Below are 16,678 nucleotides of genomic sequence, written 5' to 3' on the forward strand. Positions count from 1 at the left end.
AAACTAATATGGTGAAAAAATATTTATTGCATAAAATAACAGCCAAAAATTCTTAAAAATGTCATCAGGAACGAGATTTGGCAAAAATTGATCAATGAGAGCTTTTTTAGAATGATGATGAATTCTTCTCAAGAACTGTGAAGAATTCCTATAGGGTGATCCTTATTATCTTTATCTTTCATTTTTCTTGTATCTCTTAATAATCTCTTTCTAGCATGCCGTACCTCCTTTTCCGAGATCATCGTTGTAATCATGAGCTTTCATGGGGTGGTAATTTGAAACAGGCTCTGTGATTGCTTCCGGTAATTGCTTATAAGCAATGTTTATTGCTTACAGTCTACAATTACACAACCATAAAACAGGGTCTTACGATATACCATGCTTTTATTGTGTTGGATACACATTTCACGATCAGTTGTTTCCCTTGGTATCCACTATGCGAAGAACTTAGCCTCATCTTCAGGACAGAGATAAGCTCCTTCAAGTTTGGGGTATTTAAATTCTTCTAAATTGAAAACTGGAATCCTAGGGTCACAGTTTTTGATCAAAAGTTTATTTGAAGGTACAATGCCCCTTATATAAAGCGCCTCCATTCCGAATTTTTTTTTATATTTTTTTCTGACTTCTTCCTGAACAGTTGTCAGTTCTTTACTATTTTTATTATAAGGTATAATCAATAGGTCATACAATCCAGTCGGTTCAGATAACGTAGTGTAATGCTCCGCAAGCTTTTATCATAGTCAAACATATTATAGTTCACTTTCCAGTGATAACATTTAAATTCTTCATGTTCTTCAGATTTCAAACCAATAAATTCATTTTCATATATTCTAGTCACGTGTTTAGCCTTCAAATATACAAAAACACTGATTAAAAACATACAATAAACTAGGTACTGTCGATGATCAGTCACAGAATACCATTAAGGCAGCTGCATAGAAAAAAACCGTGTATGTGTGTGTATGTGTGTTTGTGTGTGTATGTGTGTGTGTGTGTGTATATATATGTGTGTGCGTGTGTGTTGTGTGTATGTTTGTGTGTGTGTGTGTATCTCTGTGTGTGTGTGTGTGTGTGTGTGTGTGTGTGTGTGTGTGTGTGTGTGTGTGTGTGTGTGTGTGTGTGTGTGTGTGTGTGTGTGTGTGTGTGTGTGTGTGTATGTTTGTGTATATCTGTCTTTGTGTCTGTATTTGGACTTAGGTAAAAATCCTGCTCATCTCTTTAAGGTTATGTTAAAACCCTGTTAACCTATCTCAGATTCTATTTTTTATTATTCCAAAACTTTCTTATTTTCAAAGAAACAATAATAACTTATCACACTTACCGTACTATACTTATCGCACTATTTTCACATATTGGTTCAAATTAGTGTCTTTAATATATTTCACAGTGCATTTAAAGTGTCTTGTAGTCTGTATATATCAGTTTTCAAAAGGTACACTTGTACATGATTGTCCCTGATACAATTGTAAAATTCACATTATCGAAGAGGAAAAGTCAGACCTCTGTCCTTGCAAGAATGTATACCACATTCTATCCAAAATGTCAGAAGAGACTCTTCCTGATTGGGACTTTTTTTAGATATAGATTAATTCATGATTCTCATTTACTTATTATTAACTTTTTCTTTAGTAATTGTCCGTGTTGTCACTTTAAGAGATTTAAAAAATGCCTAGTTCCAAAAAAAAATCTCAGGCGATGCTTTGTTTTTCAGCGGGTTGTCTTTATATTCCTTAGTGATACTATCTGCTAATTCTATTTTTATTTTATTTACGATTTTATAGTCTATACCGACATTATTTTTACATAGATTATAGTTTCGGCTCATAGATAAGACATAGCTTATACTATTGGGAGAATAGTACCGCCTGTCTTATTCTTGTCTTCTTTTGAATGCTTATACCAGAAAGAGGGTGATAAGGTCTATCAACGGGTACCGTGTTACCAGCAGTAGTAGCAAGAAGTTGACCTTCGTCGTCAACTATTAGTGTCATGCTTGCATTCTCTTTAAGCATTATCAATTCTGGAGATCTCAGTCTCACATATCCACCTTTCCGAAGATTGAAATTCTTACACACTCCAAAGGAAGTTAATTCCCCACTGTCATGACAAAGCATGCATATATTTCCAATAAGATTCCCATTAATACTTGTTTCATAATTCAAATATTTCTCTTGATGACAAAGCATGCATATATTTCCAATAAGATTCCCATTAATACTTGTTTCATAATTCAAATATTTCTCTTGATCAGCCATCAATACTACGATAACTTTGTCATGAATACACAATTTCTTGATATTTAAAAAAAGAAAAATCATGGTTAGCGTACATACATCATTTCAATGAGGCTATAAAAAAGAACTTAAGGGAATTTGGACTTTCCCGGAAAGAAAGAAACGCTCATTGGCCTGGAATTAAAAATTCGTATCAATATTCATTTATCTTAAAGTTTCTAAAAATTAAGTTCAAATTTCTAAGTTCAAGAAAAATTCTAAGTTCAAAAAAATATAAAATTCTAAGTCCCTAAATAGTTCTGTCCTACCCCCCAAAAAAAACAATATTTAGAACTTTCACTATAAACATAGCTTTTCTAATAGAAGAATTACGAATGACGTGCTTACAACATCTTTACTTTGTACTTTTAAAATATTACAGGTAATTTTTTTGCTATATGTATATTTAACGTGATTTCATGACACGAACAAAATGTTGAAAGATTTCAGTTTCCAAAATTCAATAAGAAAACTAAGTAAAAGAACGTCACTAAAAACATCATTTTCTTATGGAAAAAATCACACTAATTTATTTATATCATCCGCTAAGCATATAATAAAAATATATAGATCACAAACCTCTTGTATATTAGAGTACTTATTAAGATTCCGTTTAGAAATCCTCTTAGATTAAGCTCACTTCATCTAATGAAAATAACTTCTATAGTCATTGTTTTAAATCAAAATATTTGTCTGAGATATCTTACACAATGGGGCACTGTGAGCTCAGAATGATGACATTGCTTCAGAAAGAATATCTGGCATGCATTTCCAAGAATGTTCTTATTGCTCCGGAAATTGTGATAGCACCATGGGCTTTCTTGTAACCATTGAAGAGTATCTTCAAGAGAGTATGCATATTTTTGTTCAAAGATAATGTTAAATCTCTCCTAGAAGTTTTTAGCTGGGTACGAGGGACTAGCAACTTGAATAGCACATTTGTATATGAGCCTGCTTAAAGTAATGGAATATGGGCCCGTTTAAAGTAATGGTATATGGGTCTGCTTAAATAGATTGAGGGGATATTACTGGCGGCTTGGCACTGCAATGGGTTGTCATTGATTATAGTAGCATGAATCGTTCAGTGGCCAATATGACCAAGTTTTTAAAACATAGAAAACAGAGAAAATACAAATTCAAGATTCAGTACTAGTTTTGATATTAGTCTCAGAATCATAGGAAAAGAGCTCTCAATAAGTTTTTGGTGTCCTTAGGCATGAAGAATATTGTATTGCATTTTAGAACAGACATCACAAATTGGCTTCTTAAAAATATTTCAAGTTTGATTCAATCTCCTGTTTTTGGCTTTTTTTTTGTTTTATCATTTTTTGGTCAATTCTTATTTTTGAAATATTTTCGTGAAAATTAAGAGTCATTAGTTAAAACCTAAGGAGTGTGATTAACTCACAGGAGCGCTAATATCTTAAAAAGAACAGTTTCATCTAGCACTTAGCCTTTCTTGACATGCTTCGTAATCGTAAATTTATGCTTCGAAAAATTTGTGAAAATTATGCTTCGTAAAAGTTATATTTTTCAGAAACTGAGATAATATATCTCTTACTAAAGTAAATTTCCTTATTATCATACTAAAGTAAATTTACTTATTATCATACTAAAGAAAATGACTAGAAGCGCCAAACGGTTGATGGCAATGATGATTTTTCTTGTAAGTTCCCCATACTTTGGTTTAAATAGTTGATACTACAGTCTACAACCTTTTGTAGTTTTGATAAAACAACATTATACCTTAATTGTCTACATTCAGTTTTTCTCATTTTTTAGTTTTGAAAACACAATTCCTGTTATTCGAGTAGAATTTTAAGCCAAATTAATATTTTTCTAAATTTAGGAAATGTATTGGTAAATCTTTAAAACCTCATAAATTGTGATTGAGCAAGGTTTTAGCAAACTGCAAAATCCGTATTCTGGTCCAGCTCCAATTCACAAAAGATTGTATTGCATATCGATTTGAGAACCGCCTATATGAGAGGTTTGGTCTGTCAAAGCCACCCGAGGATCCATGTAAGTCAGGCCTAGTATATACATAAAATCCATTGGTTAAACTAGGTGGCTTACCAAACACATCATTTGGGCATGGAATCTCTTGTATGCCTTAAAAAGTTTGCACAATTAAAATTTTTATTTCCGTCTGTTTTTCAGGATGAGAGAAATCAAATACTCACTACGAATTGCTGGCTAAATCAGGTGAGCATCGATTTATATTGCATATTCTTGTATTATTTGCATTTATTTTAGTTAAAACAAGTTCATTGTCGACAATTCTTCCTATTTATCGATGACTTTTTTGTTATTTCACTGATTAGATTTTTTTCTGGTTCTTATTAAAGTTTATGTAAGGTAAAGAAATATCAGAAGAACTGGAATATTTTCGGGACACCGATGGAAAATTATTTTGATGGGAGTACCATTTCTCCTTATTCCTAGCAGTGTAATTTATATCATGGGTAATATTCAACAAACTAGGTAAGTTTTCTCGGTTATAGGTGTTTGCAGCCTCCTCAGAAAATACCCCCTGAAAAATACCCCCCCGGAAAATCCTCTCTGCGAAAAAAACCACCCGGACCCCCCAGAAAATACTCCCATTGGAAACTACACCCCCCTCCACGGAAAATACCTCATCGTTGAAAGGAAAGTATTCTAAAAAATTTACTACCTACTGAAAATTCCCCCAGATAATCCCTCCCCCCATAGGCAACTCCCATATGAAAAATGTTCCTATGTTTCCAAATAACAAATACTAAATATAAGCAATGGGCAAATTGACACTTAAACTACTACAACAGGGCTTTCTGATTGTTTTGTAGTTTGGTGTAATTTGGGAGCGAGGGAGATATGTCAAAGGGTTCATTTAATGCCAAATCATCACAGCTCTCATCAGATAGATACAGTATTATTTCGAGAAGGTGAGAGACGAGAAGGGGGTGAAGGTAGAAATTGATATATAGTTCCCTATATGTATATATAGTATAGTTCCCTATATATATATATATATATATACATATATATAAATATATATATATATATATATATATATATATATATATATATATATATATATATATATATATATATATATATATATATATATACATATATATAAATATATATATATATATATATATATATATATATATATATATATATATATATATATATATAATATATATATATATATATATATATATATATATATATATATATATATATATATATATATATATATATATATATATATATATATAGTTCCCTATATGATATATAGGTCATATCCAAGATTTTGTTGGAGAGGCGGCTTCGAAGGGGGGATACAAAGAAACTTAAACAAGAGCTAAGAGCTCTTGGCATCTCATATGGCACTTGTGACAAGGTCAGAAGAGCCAAGAGCCAAGAGCTCATATGGTATGAGCTCTAGAAAAATTCTAAGAATCAATAGATTGCTTTAAAAGGAAAATCAGAGGCTTAATGCCGGTCGAGATTTAAAATAAGAGCTCTGAGTCACGAGGTCCTTCTAAATATCTAAATTCATTAAGATCCAATCGCCCATTCTTAAGTTAAAGATACCTCAATTTTTCTAATTTTTCTTCTCCTTTCAGCTTCCCAGATGGTCGAATCGGGGAAAACAACTTTATCAAGTAAATTTGTACAGGTCTCTGACACGCCTACCAATTTCATCGTCCTACCACGTCCAGAAGCACCAAACTCGCCAAAGCACTGAACCCCACCACCTAACTCCCCCAAAGAGAGCGGATCCAGTCCGGTTACGTCAATTACGTATCTACGACATTTATAAACGTTTTCCAAGATTTCCGTTTTCCCCATCTAACTCCCCCTAACTTCAACAGATCTGGTCGGGATTTGAAAGAAGAGCTTTGAGACATGAGTTCCTTCTAATTATCAAATTTCATTAAGATCCGGTCATCCATTCTTAAGTTAAAAATACCTCAATTTTTCAATTTTTTCCAAATTAACAACCCCCAGCTCCCCCAAAGAGAACGGATCCGTACCAATGATATCAATATCGTATCTATAACTTGTGCTTATTCTTCCCATCAAGTTTCATCCCGATCTCTCCACTCTAAGCGTTTTCTAAGATTTCTGTTTCCCCCCTCCAACCCCCTATGTCCTTGGACCCGATTCGAATTGAAAATCGTCTGGAGCATCTGAGACATAAAATTCTGATATATATCAAGTTTCATTAAGATCCGATCACCCATTCGTAAGATACCTCTATTTTCACGTTTTCCAAGATTTCCGGTTTCCCCCTGTAACTCCCTTCAATGTCACTGGATCTGGCCGGGATTTAAAATGAGAGTTCTAAAGCACAAGATCCTTCTAGATATCAAATTTAATTAAGATCTGATCACCCGTTCGTAAGTTACAAATACCTCAGTTTTTCTAATTTTTCCGAATTACCCCCCCCCCCCCCCCAACTCCACCAAAGAGAGTGGATCCGGTCCGGTTATGTCAGTCAGCTATCTTGGACTTGTGCTTATTCTTTCCACCAAGTTTCATCCTGATCTCTCCGCTTTAAGCGTTTTCCAAGATTTCCGGTCCCCCCCGCCCCTAATGACACTGGATCGAGTCGGGATTTAAAATAAGAGATCTGAGTTTCGAGATCCTTCTAAATATGAAATTTCATTAAGATACGATCACTCTTTCGTAAGTCAAAAATACCTCATTTTTTCTAATTTTTTTAATCAGCCCCCCCCAACTCCCCCAAAGAGAGCAGGTCCATTCCGGTTTTGTCAATCCCGTATCTAGGCCTTTCGCTTATTTTTCCCACCAAGTTTCATCCCGATCCCTGTACTCTAAGCGTTTTCCAAGATTTTAGGTTCCGCCCCTCCAACTCCCCCCAATGTCACTGGATCTGGTCGGGATTCAAATTAAGAACTCTGAGACACGATACCCTTCTAAACATAAAATTTCATTAAGATATCATCAACCGTTCGTAAGTTAAAAATACTTCATTTTTCTATTTTTTCCGAATTAACCGGCCCCCACTTCCTCCAGATGGTTAAATCGGGAAAACAATTCGGGAAAACTATTTCTAATTTAATCTGGTCCGGTTCCTGACACGCCTGCCAAATTTCACCGTCCTAGCTTATCTGGAAGTGCCTAAAGTAGCAAAACCGGGACTGACAGACCGACAGACAGACCGACATAATTTACGATCGCTATGTCACTTGGTTAATATAAGTGCCATAAAAACGTATCAAAAATGCGAAATTGATATCTAATCCATATTGATCTCTGGGAATATTTTTGGTCTACGCTGTTACTATGAAAGTAAACGGTAACGTTAAACCCCAATATAAGCAGAATTCATTTCGTATTGGGCGAGGAATCCCCCATTTCCATTCACACCTCCACCTCACAGTCGCAGAAACTTCCAAGGGTGCTCATTATATTAGAGATTGAGATTTCAAGTTTTTTTTCTTGTAAGTTGAAAGGGATTAGAGACCAACCAGCCACGGGGGGGATTTTTCCAGGGAGCCATTTTCCAAGGGGGTATTTTCGAAGTTTTTTTCATGGGGAGGATTTTCTGTGGAGGGTATTTTTCGTAGGCGTTTTTACAGGGGATATATTCCGTGGGGTTGGGGAAATTTTCAAGGGGCTATTTTCCAGGGGGTAAACGTGTGGCACGATTTCTTCAGTTTTACGTATAGGCAAAACTGATTCCTGAAAGTGTCGAGCCAATCGGATGCCCAAAATCAAACATGTTCCCTTTTTCAGTTCTTTAGAAGGGCATTAGAACCTCCAATATCCAATCGAAAAAGCTTTTTGCGAGGTTTCTATGACCACAACTTTCACAGGAAGCAGTAGGGAAATTTTTTTGGCTCTTTATTGGGCCTCGTTCTTAAGACTGCTAGTATTTCTTTTCTGTTTTTCCTTCAGCAGTGGGTTTTTCCTAGCCAGGGACTTAACAATATATACTTATTCGTTGTACGGGGAAAGGGTTTTTTGGTCCTTTTTTGGGCCCTAATTTGTGGGAGGGGACCAAAATCTAAAAGGATTTTGTGTGCATTAAGTTTCTCACGGCTTAAAGAATTATGGCTCTTAGTTACAAACTGATTAGGGAAAAACATTTTGGCCTATTTTCAGGCTCTTTCCTCCCACAAACACAAATTGTGATCCTTTTGATCTAGAGAATAATCCGTAAGGTTTAGAGCCACTGGGCACCCAGTCCAAACATACCCCTCCTTTTCCTTGTGTAAAAGCAATCTACAATTAGTCCACAAATTTCATAATCCACGGCTCTTGCCCCAAGGCCTGCGGGACCCTGCCTTTCCCAGAGGTATACTTTGGACCTTTTGACAATTAAGGACAAAATAATTATGTCTATTTTTATCCAATATTACGTCGGGGTACAGAGTGAGCGGATGGAAAAAAGGGCACTGAAGCAAAGCTAGTTGCTCTCCTTTTCCTTCTTATGGTTGAAAAGGGCACGAGAACTTTCAATATCTGTTCAAAGAAATCTTCTAAGTTTCCGTGATCATCCCCTCCTTACGAAGTGGTCTAGTATAGAAACAAATAATATAAGGGGATGCGCGTGACTCTTTACATTGGCAAAGCTAGAGCGTTGCCACTTATTGTGCCTTGAAATGTTCCATTCAAGTTTATTAGCTCTTTTTTGGAGAACCTTTATTGCTTGCTACAATTTCCATAATGGTTACTTGGCAAATAAGAAGATTACAAAGCATGAAAAGTAGATGACAATTATGTATGTTTCTCAGACCGTGTTAGGTATAAAGAAAAGGATCTGCTTGGTAACGTCATGCGTTCTAAAAGGATAGAGTAGTCTTAGACTTTTGGGACTTCAGTAGAGACTATGTTTTACAGTAATATTCCTTCTTCTTCTCCTTCTTATTTGATTGTTTGGATTATAAAATTTGTGTACCCATGGCTCGTCCAAAACCATGCCAACGCTAATGCATAATCTTAAAGGCAATTCCAGGATTGTGGCAGATGGGATCAAACAGTTTGTGGTAACGAACTGTAGTAAGGAGTGACCCGGCTCAATAGTAACCAAAAGTCTAAGAAAAGGATTTTTAATGCTAATATTTACGTTAAAAGAATGAAATTTTTATGCCGATTTTAAATATATAAGTTTCATCAAGTTTTGTCTTACCCGTCAAAAGTTACGAGCCTGAGAATATTTCCATTATTATAGAAAATAAGAAGAAACACCCCATAAAAGTCATTGAATCTTAACGAAAATTACACCATCATATTTAGCTTATCAAAGAACCCTACTGTAGAAGTTTCAAGCTTCCATCTACAAAAATGTGGAATTTTGTATTTTTTGTCAGAAGACAGATCACGGATGCGTGTTTATTTGTTGTTTTCTCCCTTTTTTATTGTTTTGAAAAGTAGAGTTTTGAGAAAAAGTCAAACTTAAGCGCAAAGAGTGAGGCATTGAGGAGGGGACAACCTCTTTCATATACGAAATAATTTCTGTTCGTTTTAAGTTTTAATGTCACTCCTTACTTGCAGTTAAAAAAAAACTTTTTGTATTTAATAATATTAAAGATTGATTGTATTGCGAATAATATAATGACATCAAAATACACACTGTAGCCTCTATAACTCATGCTATTTCGATTATGGTGAAATAAGAAATTGTGTGGATTCCTTAAACTACAAAAATTGGACATTTACAAGATACACTATTCCTAACGTTTCTATTTCAATAGTTTTCAGTTTTAACGTTTTACACAATTTTATCAACAATAACAGTCGACACAAGCTTTTACACCTTATTTGAGGCAAAATCATCCAGGGATTTTCCACCTTTCAGATTGGAAGACCAAAGTATACCCATGGCCCGTCCGAAAACACCCCAACCGACTTTCTAGCTGAAGGGCAGGCCTTTTCATTTTTAAAATGGATTCAAGCAATGATTGTTTGTCGGTGTAATTGGAAGTGGGAAGTTACACTTGGTCTCTCCAACACTAATAGAACATAGTTCGTGGTAACAAACTGTAAGCAAGGAGCTATGTGGTTCGATAGTAACCGAAACTCTAAAAAAACATAATTTTGATACCAATAGATGTATCAAAAGAATTGACTTATTATGATATTTCAAATAAATAAGTTTCATTAAATTTAGTACTACCCCTAAAATCTTATGAGCCTGAGAAAATTTGCCTGATTTTTGGAAAAGGGAGATAAAACCCCCTAAAAGTCAAAGAATCATGATAAAAATCACACCATAAGATTCAGCTTGTCAGAAAACACTACTTTAGAGACTTCAAGCTCCTATCTGCAAAACTGTGGGATTTTGTATTTTTTTTCAGAAAAAAGTTCACGGATACATTTTGATTGACTTATTTTCTCCAAAAGATGGTTGTACTAACCCAGTGGTCGTAGAATATCGGGGAAGGGTTCATTTGAACGAAATTTAAAAGTTTTAGTTCCCTTTTTAAATGTTAAAAAAAATTGGAGGGCATCTAAGTCCCCTCACACGTCCTTTTTTCCCAAAATCGTCCGATCTAAATTCTGAGATTGCCATTTTGTTCATAATAGTTCAAAAGTCCAATAAAACCATGCCTTTGAAGATAACATAACCCCCGCAGCCGCTGGGGAAAGTTCTTTAAGTTATAAAATTTGCCAGTTGTTTACGTGTAGTATTTGTTATTGGGAAGTATGCATACATTTTTTGGGTGGGGGATTTTCTGATGGAAGGATTTATCCATGGGAAGAATCTTCCGTGGGAGGGAAGTTTCCATGGGGTGAATTTTTCAAGGGAAATTTTACACTGGGGGAATTTGCCAGAATTCCTATGCGCAATTCTTTTTATATGTCTTTACTTTCTCTTTATCGACTCAATTTTACGCGTGGATATATTAAGGACAATTGTCCGATGTAAATTTTCACCTGGATTGAATTTTCTAGAGGATATTTCTGTGGGGAGGGGGAATTTTTCTGTGGATATGGATCTAGATTTCCTTGCATTATTTAATAAACAATAAGAAATTAAATTAAAAAAAAACAAGTTTTTTCAGCTGAAAGTAAGGAGCAACATTAAAACTTAAAATGAACAGAAATTTCTACGCATATGAGGGGGATATCTACTCCTCAAAACCATGCTCTCTACGGTAAACTTTGGATTTTATCCCAATTCTTCAAGAACGATTCCCGAAACACAAGGATGGTTTAATTATAACAGTAAATATTTTTTGTTAAGTACTAATGAAGTTTAGCGTGAAGAGGGAGGTGTTAATGAGAGGAAAACCCCCTCTCATATACGTGATAATTTCTCCCTACTTGCGACTTACTTTCAGGTGAAAAAACTTGCTTCTTTTATCTAATCCCTAACAAAATGCAAAGACGAGCTTAGAGTTTAATTCAACGAAATAAGGCAAATGATCATGGCGTAGCAATAGGTTACTTAAAAATTATAGTGAAATTTACCTTCTAGTATTTAAAAATCCTTTATATTACTATATCTTAACCATGGTGCCATGTCTCTTCGTAAAACAGTTATTTTGTGTTATTATACTACTTAACCCTGCCGTAGTACTGCAACCTCCAGGTTGCAATAGCGGCAACCAGGAGTTGCAGCTATTGCAGCAACCATGCTTATAAAGTAAGACAAGATTGTTAATTATCTTTAACAGGTAGTTGGATTCCAGTCATAGCAAGCAGAGAAGGGGAAGAGCAGGAACATTGATTTAATTCTGGCACATGTTTCAAGAACTTGAACAGACAACAAATATTCTTCAACGTGGAGATTTTGCTACTTTTTGTATAATTTTCTTCAACTTCTTCTGTCCAGTCTAACCTTTGAAACAATGTTCGCCCACTCCTCGTGACTTGGTTTATTTGAAATTTTGCATACGTATTGATTTCCGAAAAACAAACAAACACTGTAATAAAGTCTTAAACCTTACGTCCCCGAGACGTCCACCAGATTTTAGCAGACAGGGAGACACATTTTGTATTAACTGGAATGATACATAGGCTTTTAATATGCTTTACTGGGGGAAAAAGTAGGTCCATGACCTCTAGAACTACCCAACCCAATACTACCAATTTTTAATCAGAAAGGTTGGTACTTAGCACCTTATTTGAATAGTAAGCATGTACAACATTTTAATCTCCATGATTGGAGGACCGGAGAGGTGCTTATAGCTCTTCAAACATCCCTGCTACCACGCACCAACTTTTTAGTAATTAAGTAGGCATGGTACACTTTGTTTGAATCAGAATAATGTGAGGGTTTTCAAAATTTATTGGAACACAAAAGCCGAGACATGACTTGATGATAGAGCCAACCTGCTTTTTAGCTGAAAGGTAAGCTTGTTGCATTTTAATCATGTCAGAGCTTGAACCATAAAACGTATTAAATAAAAATGAAAAAAAAAATTAGATGAAAGTAAGGAGCAACATTAAAACTTAAAACGAACAGAAATTACTCCGTATATGAAAGGGACTTTTCCTCCTCAACGCCCCGCTCTTTACGCTAAACTTTGACTCTTTCTCTTAACTCTATTTTTAAAACAGTAAGAAACTTTAGGGTAAAAGAGCGGGGCGTTGAGGAGGAAAAGTCCCTTTCATATACGGTATAATTTCTGTTCGTTTTAAGTTTTAATTTTGTTCCTTACTTTCATTTAAAAAAACTTGTCTTTTTATAAACTTGTCTATATTCGTATGTTTTTATTGCGTGAATGAGGGGGTTCAACCCTCGTCGATACCTCGCTCTTTACCCTAAAGCTTAAATTTTGTCCTAATTCCTTAAGAATGACCTCTGAATCACAAAGGTCGTAGAATAAATAGCTGAAATTACTAAAAATACTTTAGCGTAAAGAGTGAGGTATAACGAGGAGGTAAACCCCTCATATGCATAATCTTTTTTGTTTGTTTTAAGTTTTAATGCTGCTCCTTATTTTCAGTAGAAAAAACTTTTCATATTTATTCTTTCATTGTTTTTTTAAATAATGTTAGAAAACCCTGCGCCCCCTTCATTGAAATTCTCTTCCCCCATGACAAGTTTATCCATGGAAATATCCTCCCACGTAGCTCCCCCTCAAATCTCCCCCCTAAACAAAAAATTCCCCTGAAAACGTCTGTACATTTCTAAACAACCATTACTATATGTAAGCACTGGTCAAAGTTTGTAACTTGTAGCCCCTCCCAGTGGAACTGTGGGGGAGTAAGTCAACCCCATAGACACAGTTATAAGGTTTTTCGACAGCGGCGAATAAAATGGCTATCTCAGAATTTTGATCCGGTGACTTTTGGGAAAAAATGACCGTGGGAGGGGGCCTAGATGCCCTCCAATTTTGTTGGTCACTTAAAAAGGACACAAGAACTTTTAATTCCGTTAGAATGAGCCCTCTCGCAAGATTCTAGGACCACTGGGACGATACGATGACCCCCTGGGGAAAAAACAACAAAAAAACAAACAAACAAATAAACACGCATCCGTGATTTGTCTTCTGGCAAAAAATGCAAAATTCCACATTTTTGTAGATAGGAGCTTGAAACTTCTACCATAGGGTTCTCTGATACGCTGAATCTGATGATGTGATTCTCGTTAAGATTGTATGACTTTTAGGGGGTGTTTCTACCTATTTTCTAAAATGAGGCAAATTTTCTCAGGCTCGTAGCTTTTGATGGGTATAATTGATCTTGATGAAACTTATATATTTAAAATCACATTAAAAGGCGATTCTTTTGATGTAACTATTGGTATTAAAATTCCATTTTTTAGAGTTTGGTTACTATTGAGCCGGGTCGCTCCTTACTACAGTTTGTTACCACGAACTGTTTGATGATAGAGGTAGAAACAGATCCTTTGCCTTTCCATTAGCCCAATCCTTGACTATTTATACTGTTGACAAAGTATTTTATAAGGCCGTGTTTGGAATTTTGAGGATTCATTTTAGAATTATATCTTTGCCTCAAATTTACTGCGGTAAACTTTTTGCAAGTGCGAAGGGCGAAAATTGACTACAAGAGCACCCAAAGACTAAACAGACTAAAATTAAAACATAAAAAGACTTTTTAAAAACACACTTTTATACACTCTTTTATGTCACAGCTTGAACCATGAAAGGTATGATTTTTTATTGGTATGAGTAGAGGTAGAAATAAGCCCTTGACCATTCCATTAGCCCAATCCCTGACTGTTTATACTGTCGGTAAAATATTTCATAAGGCCGTGTTTGGAATTTTGAGGATTCATTTCAGAATCATATCTTTGCCTCAAATTTACTGCAGTAACTTTTTGTAAGTGTGAAGGGCAATAATTGACTACAAGAGCACCCAAAGACTAAAAATACTAAAATTGAAATATAAAACACTATCTAAAAATACACTTTTATATCCTAAAGCACCAAAAAGTAAAAAAAAAATGTTTCTTCGGGTAGGCCAAGGAAGAAATAAAAAAAAGCTTAGAAATAAATGCATATATAAATAAATTTTCTTTTTAATTTATGCCTTTACCTAGATAATCGATCCTACATAACAAAAGTGGTGATTTCAAATATATTTCTAAAAACAAGTAAAAACTCGATTAAATTGAAAGAAACTGCCTACGGATTCTTCTGGGTACCTGGCTGACTGACCGTATTTCAAACAGTAGGCTGTACGAAAGTGTGGTTCAATCCCGCTTTCTAGTTCTATAATGAGAGGAAGGTTGAGATGACTAGGGCTCGTTCTGTGGATGACTGATGACAGATTGCCGAAGACTGTCCGTCTAGGTAAAGACGGACAGCAAGGAGGAATCCCCCTGAAAAATCCCCCCTCCCACAGTAAAGATTCCTCCGGAAAATAACCCCTGTAGAAAGCACCTCCCCCCGGAAAATACATCCTCACTGAAAGGAAATAATTCCCAAGAACAACTTCCCATTGGAAATTCCCCCAGACAATCCCCCCTGAAAAAACTCCCCCGCAAAAAAATTTCCATATGTGTCCCAATAGCAAATATTATCTGTAAGCAATAGACAAATTACAAAATTTAAAAAGGTACTTAAACTTTGTTTCAAAGTAACTTCTAAAAACGTATCAAAAACTTGAAATTGATATCTACTCCCTTATGATTTCTGGGAATATTTCTGGTCGACTCTGTTATTATGGATGTAAAGAGTAACATTAAACCCCAAAATAAGAAGAGTTTATTCCGTATAGGAGGGGGACTACCGATTCCTCATCCACACCCCCACCTCAGGGTCACGTTAGCTTGAAACTTTCACGGTCGCTACTACTATTGAGGATACAGCTACGACTTTGAATGCTTGTGACTGCGACAACTCGTGACTCTGACTGTGACTACTTGCGGCTGCAGCTACTTTTAATTGAGACTACTCCCAGGAAATGCTCAGGGGGATGTTAAAAGCAATTAAAACCGACTCTTTGCATGCCTATTGTAAAAAAAACGCGTATCAGCAATATATCAGGAAGAACAAAGGGTATTAAGCTAAAACTTTCAGGGCATGTTTAATCATGCTTGGAGGGCAAAGGGTCCCAATTATTCTTTATAGATATCCCCTCCCCAGCAGTACTGATAAAATTTCTGGAAACAATGATTTGTGTTCAAAATAGTCACGAGTGTCTAACATCTATACCTCTGGTGATGCCATGTCCCCCACAGCCCCAGAACAAGGATTGTTAATAATGCCATGTACCCTTTGTTTACATACATTATATATCATCTGAACAGGGGGGCAACATTTGATCCTGGGTCTGTCAGAAAAGGTCAAGTGCATTAAGGTGAAACTTAAGGGAATGTTTTTGGGGATGTTAAACTAAATAAGAAGATATTATGTGCGTCCAGGCCATCAAAAAGGTGTATCTGCAATATCTTTGGAACGGCTAAGGGTATAAAACTTAAAGGACCACTATTGCTGCTACCTGGTAAGCATATGAATTTAATCTTATACATCACAACGAAACATTTATCTGTAGCTTGATCAACCCACATCACCCATATTCAGGCTGAGTTCACCTGAAGGTAGATTAGAAAATAATTTCCATTTTAACCCCCCCCCCCTTCCATGGAACCTCTTATATGAAGGTTCGTGCAGAGCTGACCATTTTGGGCATCAAACTGAACTTTTTGAGGAAGGCCCACCCCTCCTCTACCTAACTAATAAGTCAGCTACTCTCATCCATAATAGTTGATTTCCAGCTACAAATGTTTATACAGACCATATAGACAAACACTAGGTAAAAACACCAAATCTATAGAATAAACATCTATACTGACTGTTCATTTTGTATGCACTCTGTGACTGTTTGAAAATGAGTGCGCCACCACGCGGCGTTACTACATCTGAAGATGGGATGCGGTGATTTGGATTCGATTGGTTACCTCAGAAATTTCAATCAGTAGCTACTTGGCCCCAGTGTTGCCACCCTTATCGATTTTTCACTATTTC

General features: G+C 35.6%; 1 protein-coding gene across 4 annotated transcripts in view; it reads left to right on the forward strand.

The window, feature by feature from the left end:
• The window catches only part of LOC136024704 (neuronal acetylcholine receptor subunit alpha-10-like), a 644,557-nt gene that overhangs the window by 472,981 nt on the left and 154,898 nt on the right, over nucleotides 1-16,678 (forward strand). For all 4 annotated transcript variants that reach the window (XM_065700127.1, XM_065700144.1, XM_065700123.1 and 1 more), the window contains exon 3: nucleotides 4,434-4,478. In XM_065700127.1, coding sequence (XP_065556199.1) covers nucleotides 4,434-4,478 — 45 coding nt within the window. The remainder of the gene's footprint in view (nucleotides 1-4,433; nucleotides 4,479-16,678) is intronic.

The sequence above is a fragment of the Artemia franciscana genome, chromosome 1 (genome assembly GCF_032884065.1).
Source record: "Artemia franciscana chromosome 1, ASM3288406v1, whole genome shotgun sequence".
Classification (NCBI taxonomy): Eukaryota; Metazoa; Arthropoda; class Branchiopoda; order Anostraca; family Artemiidae; genus Artemia; species Artemia franciscana.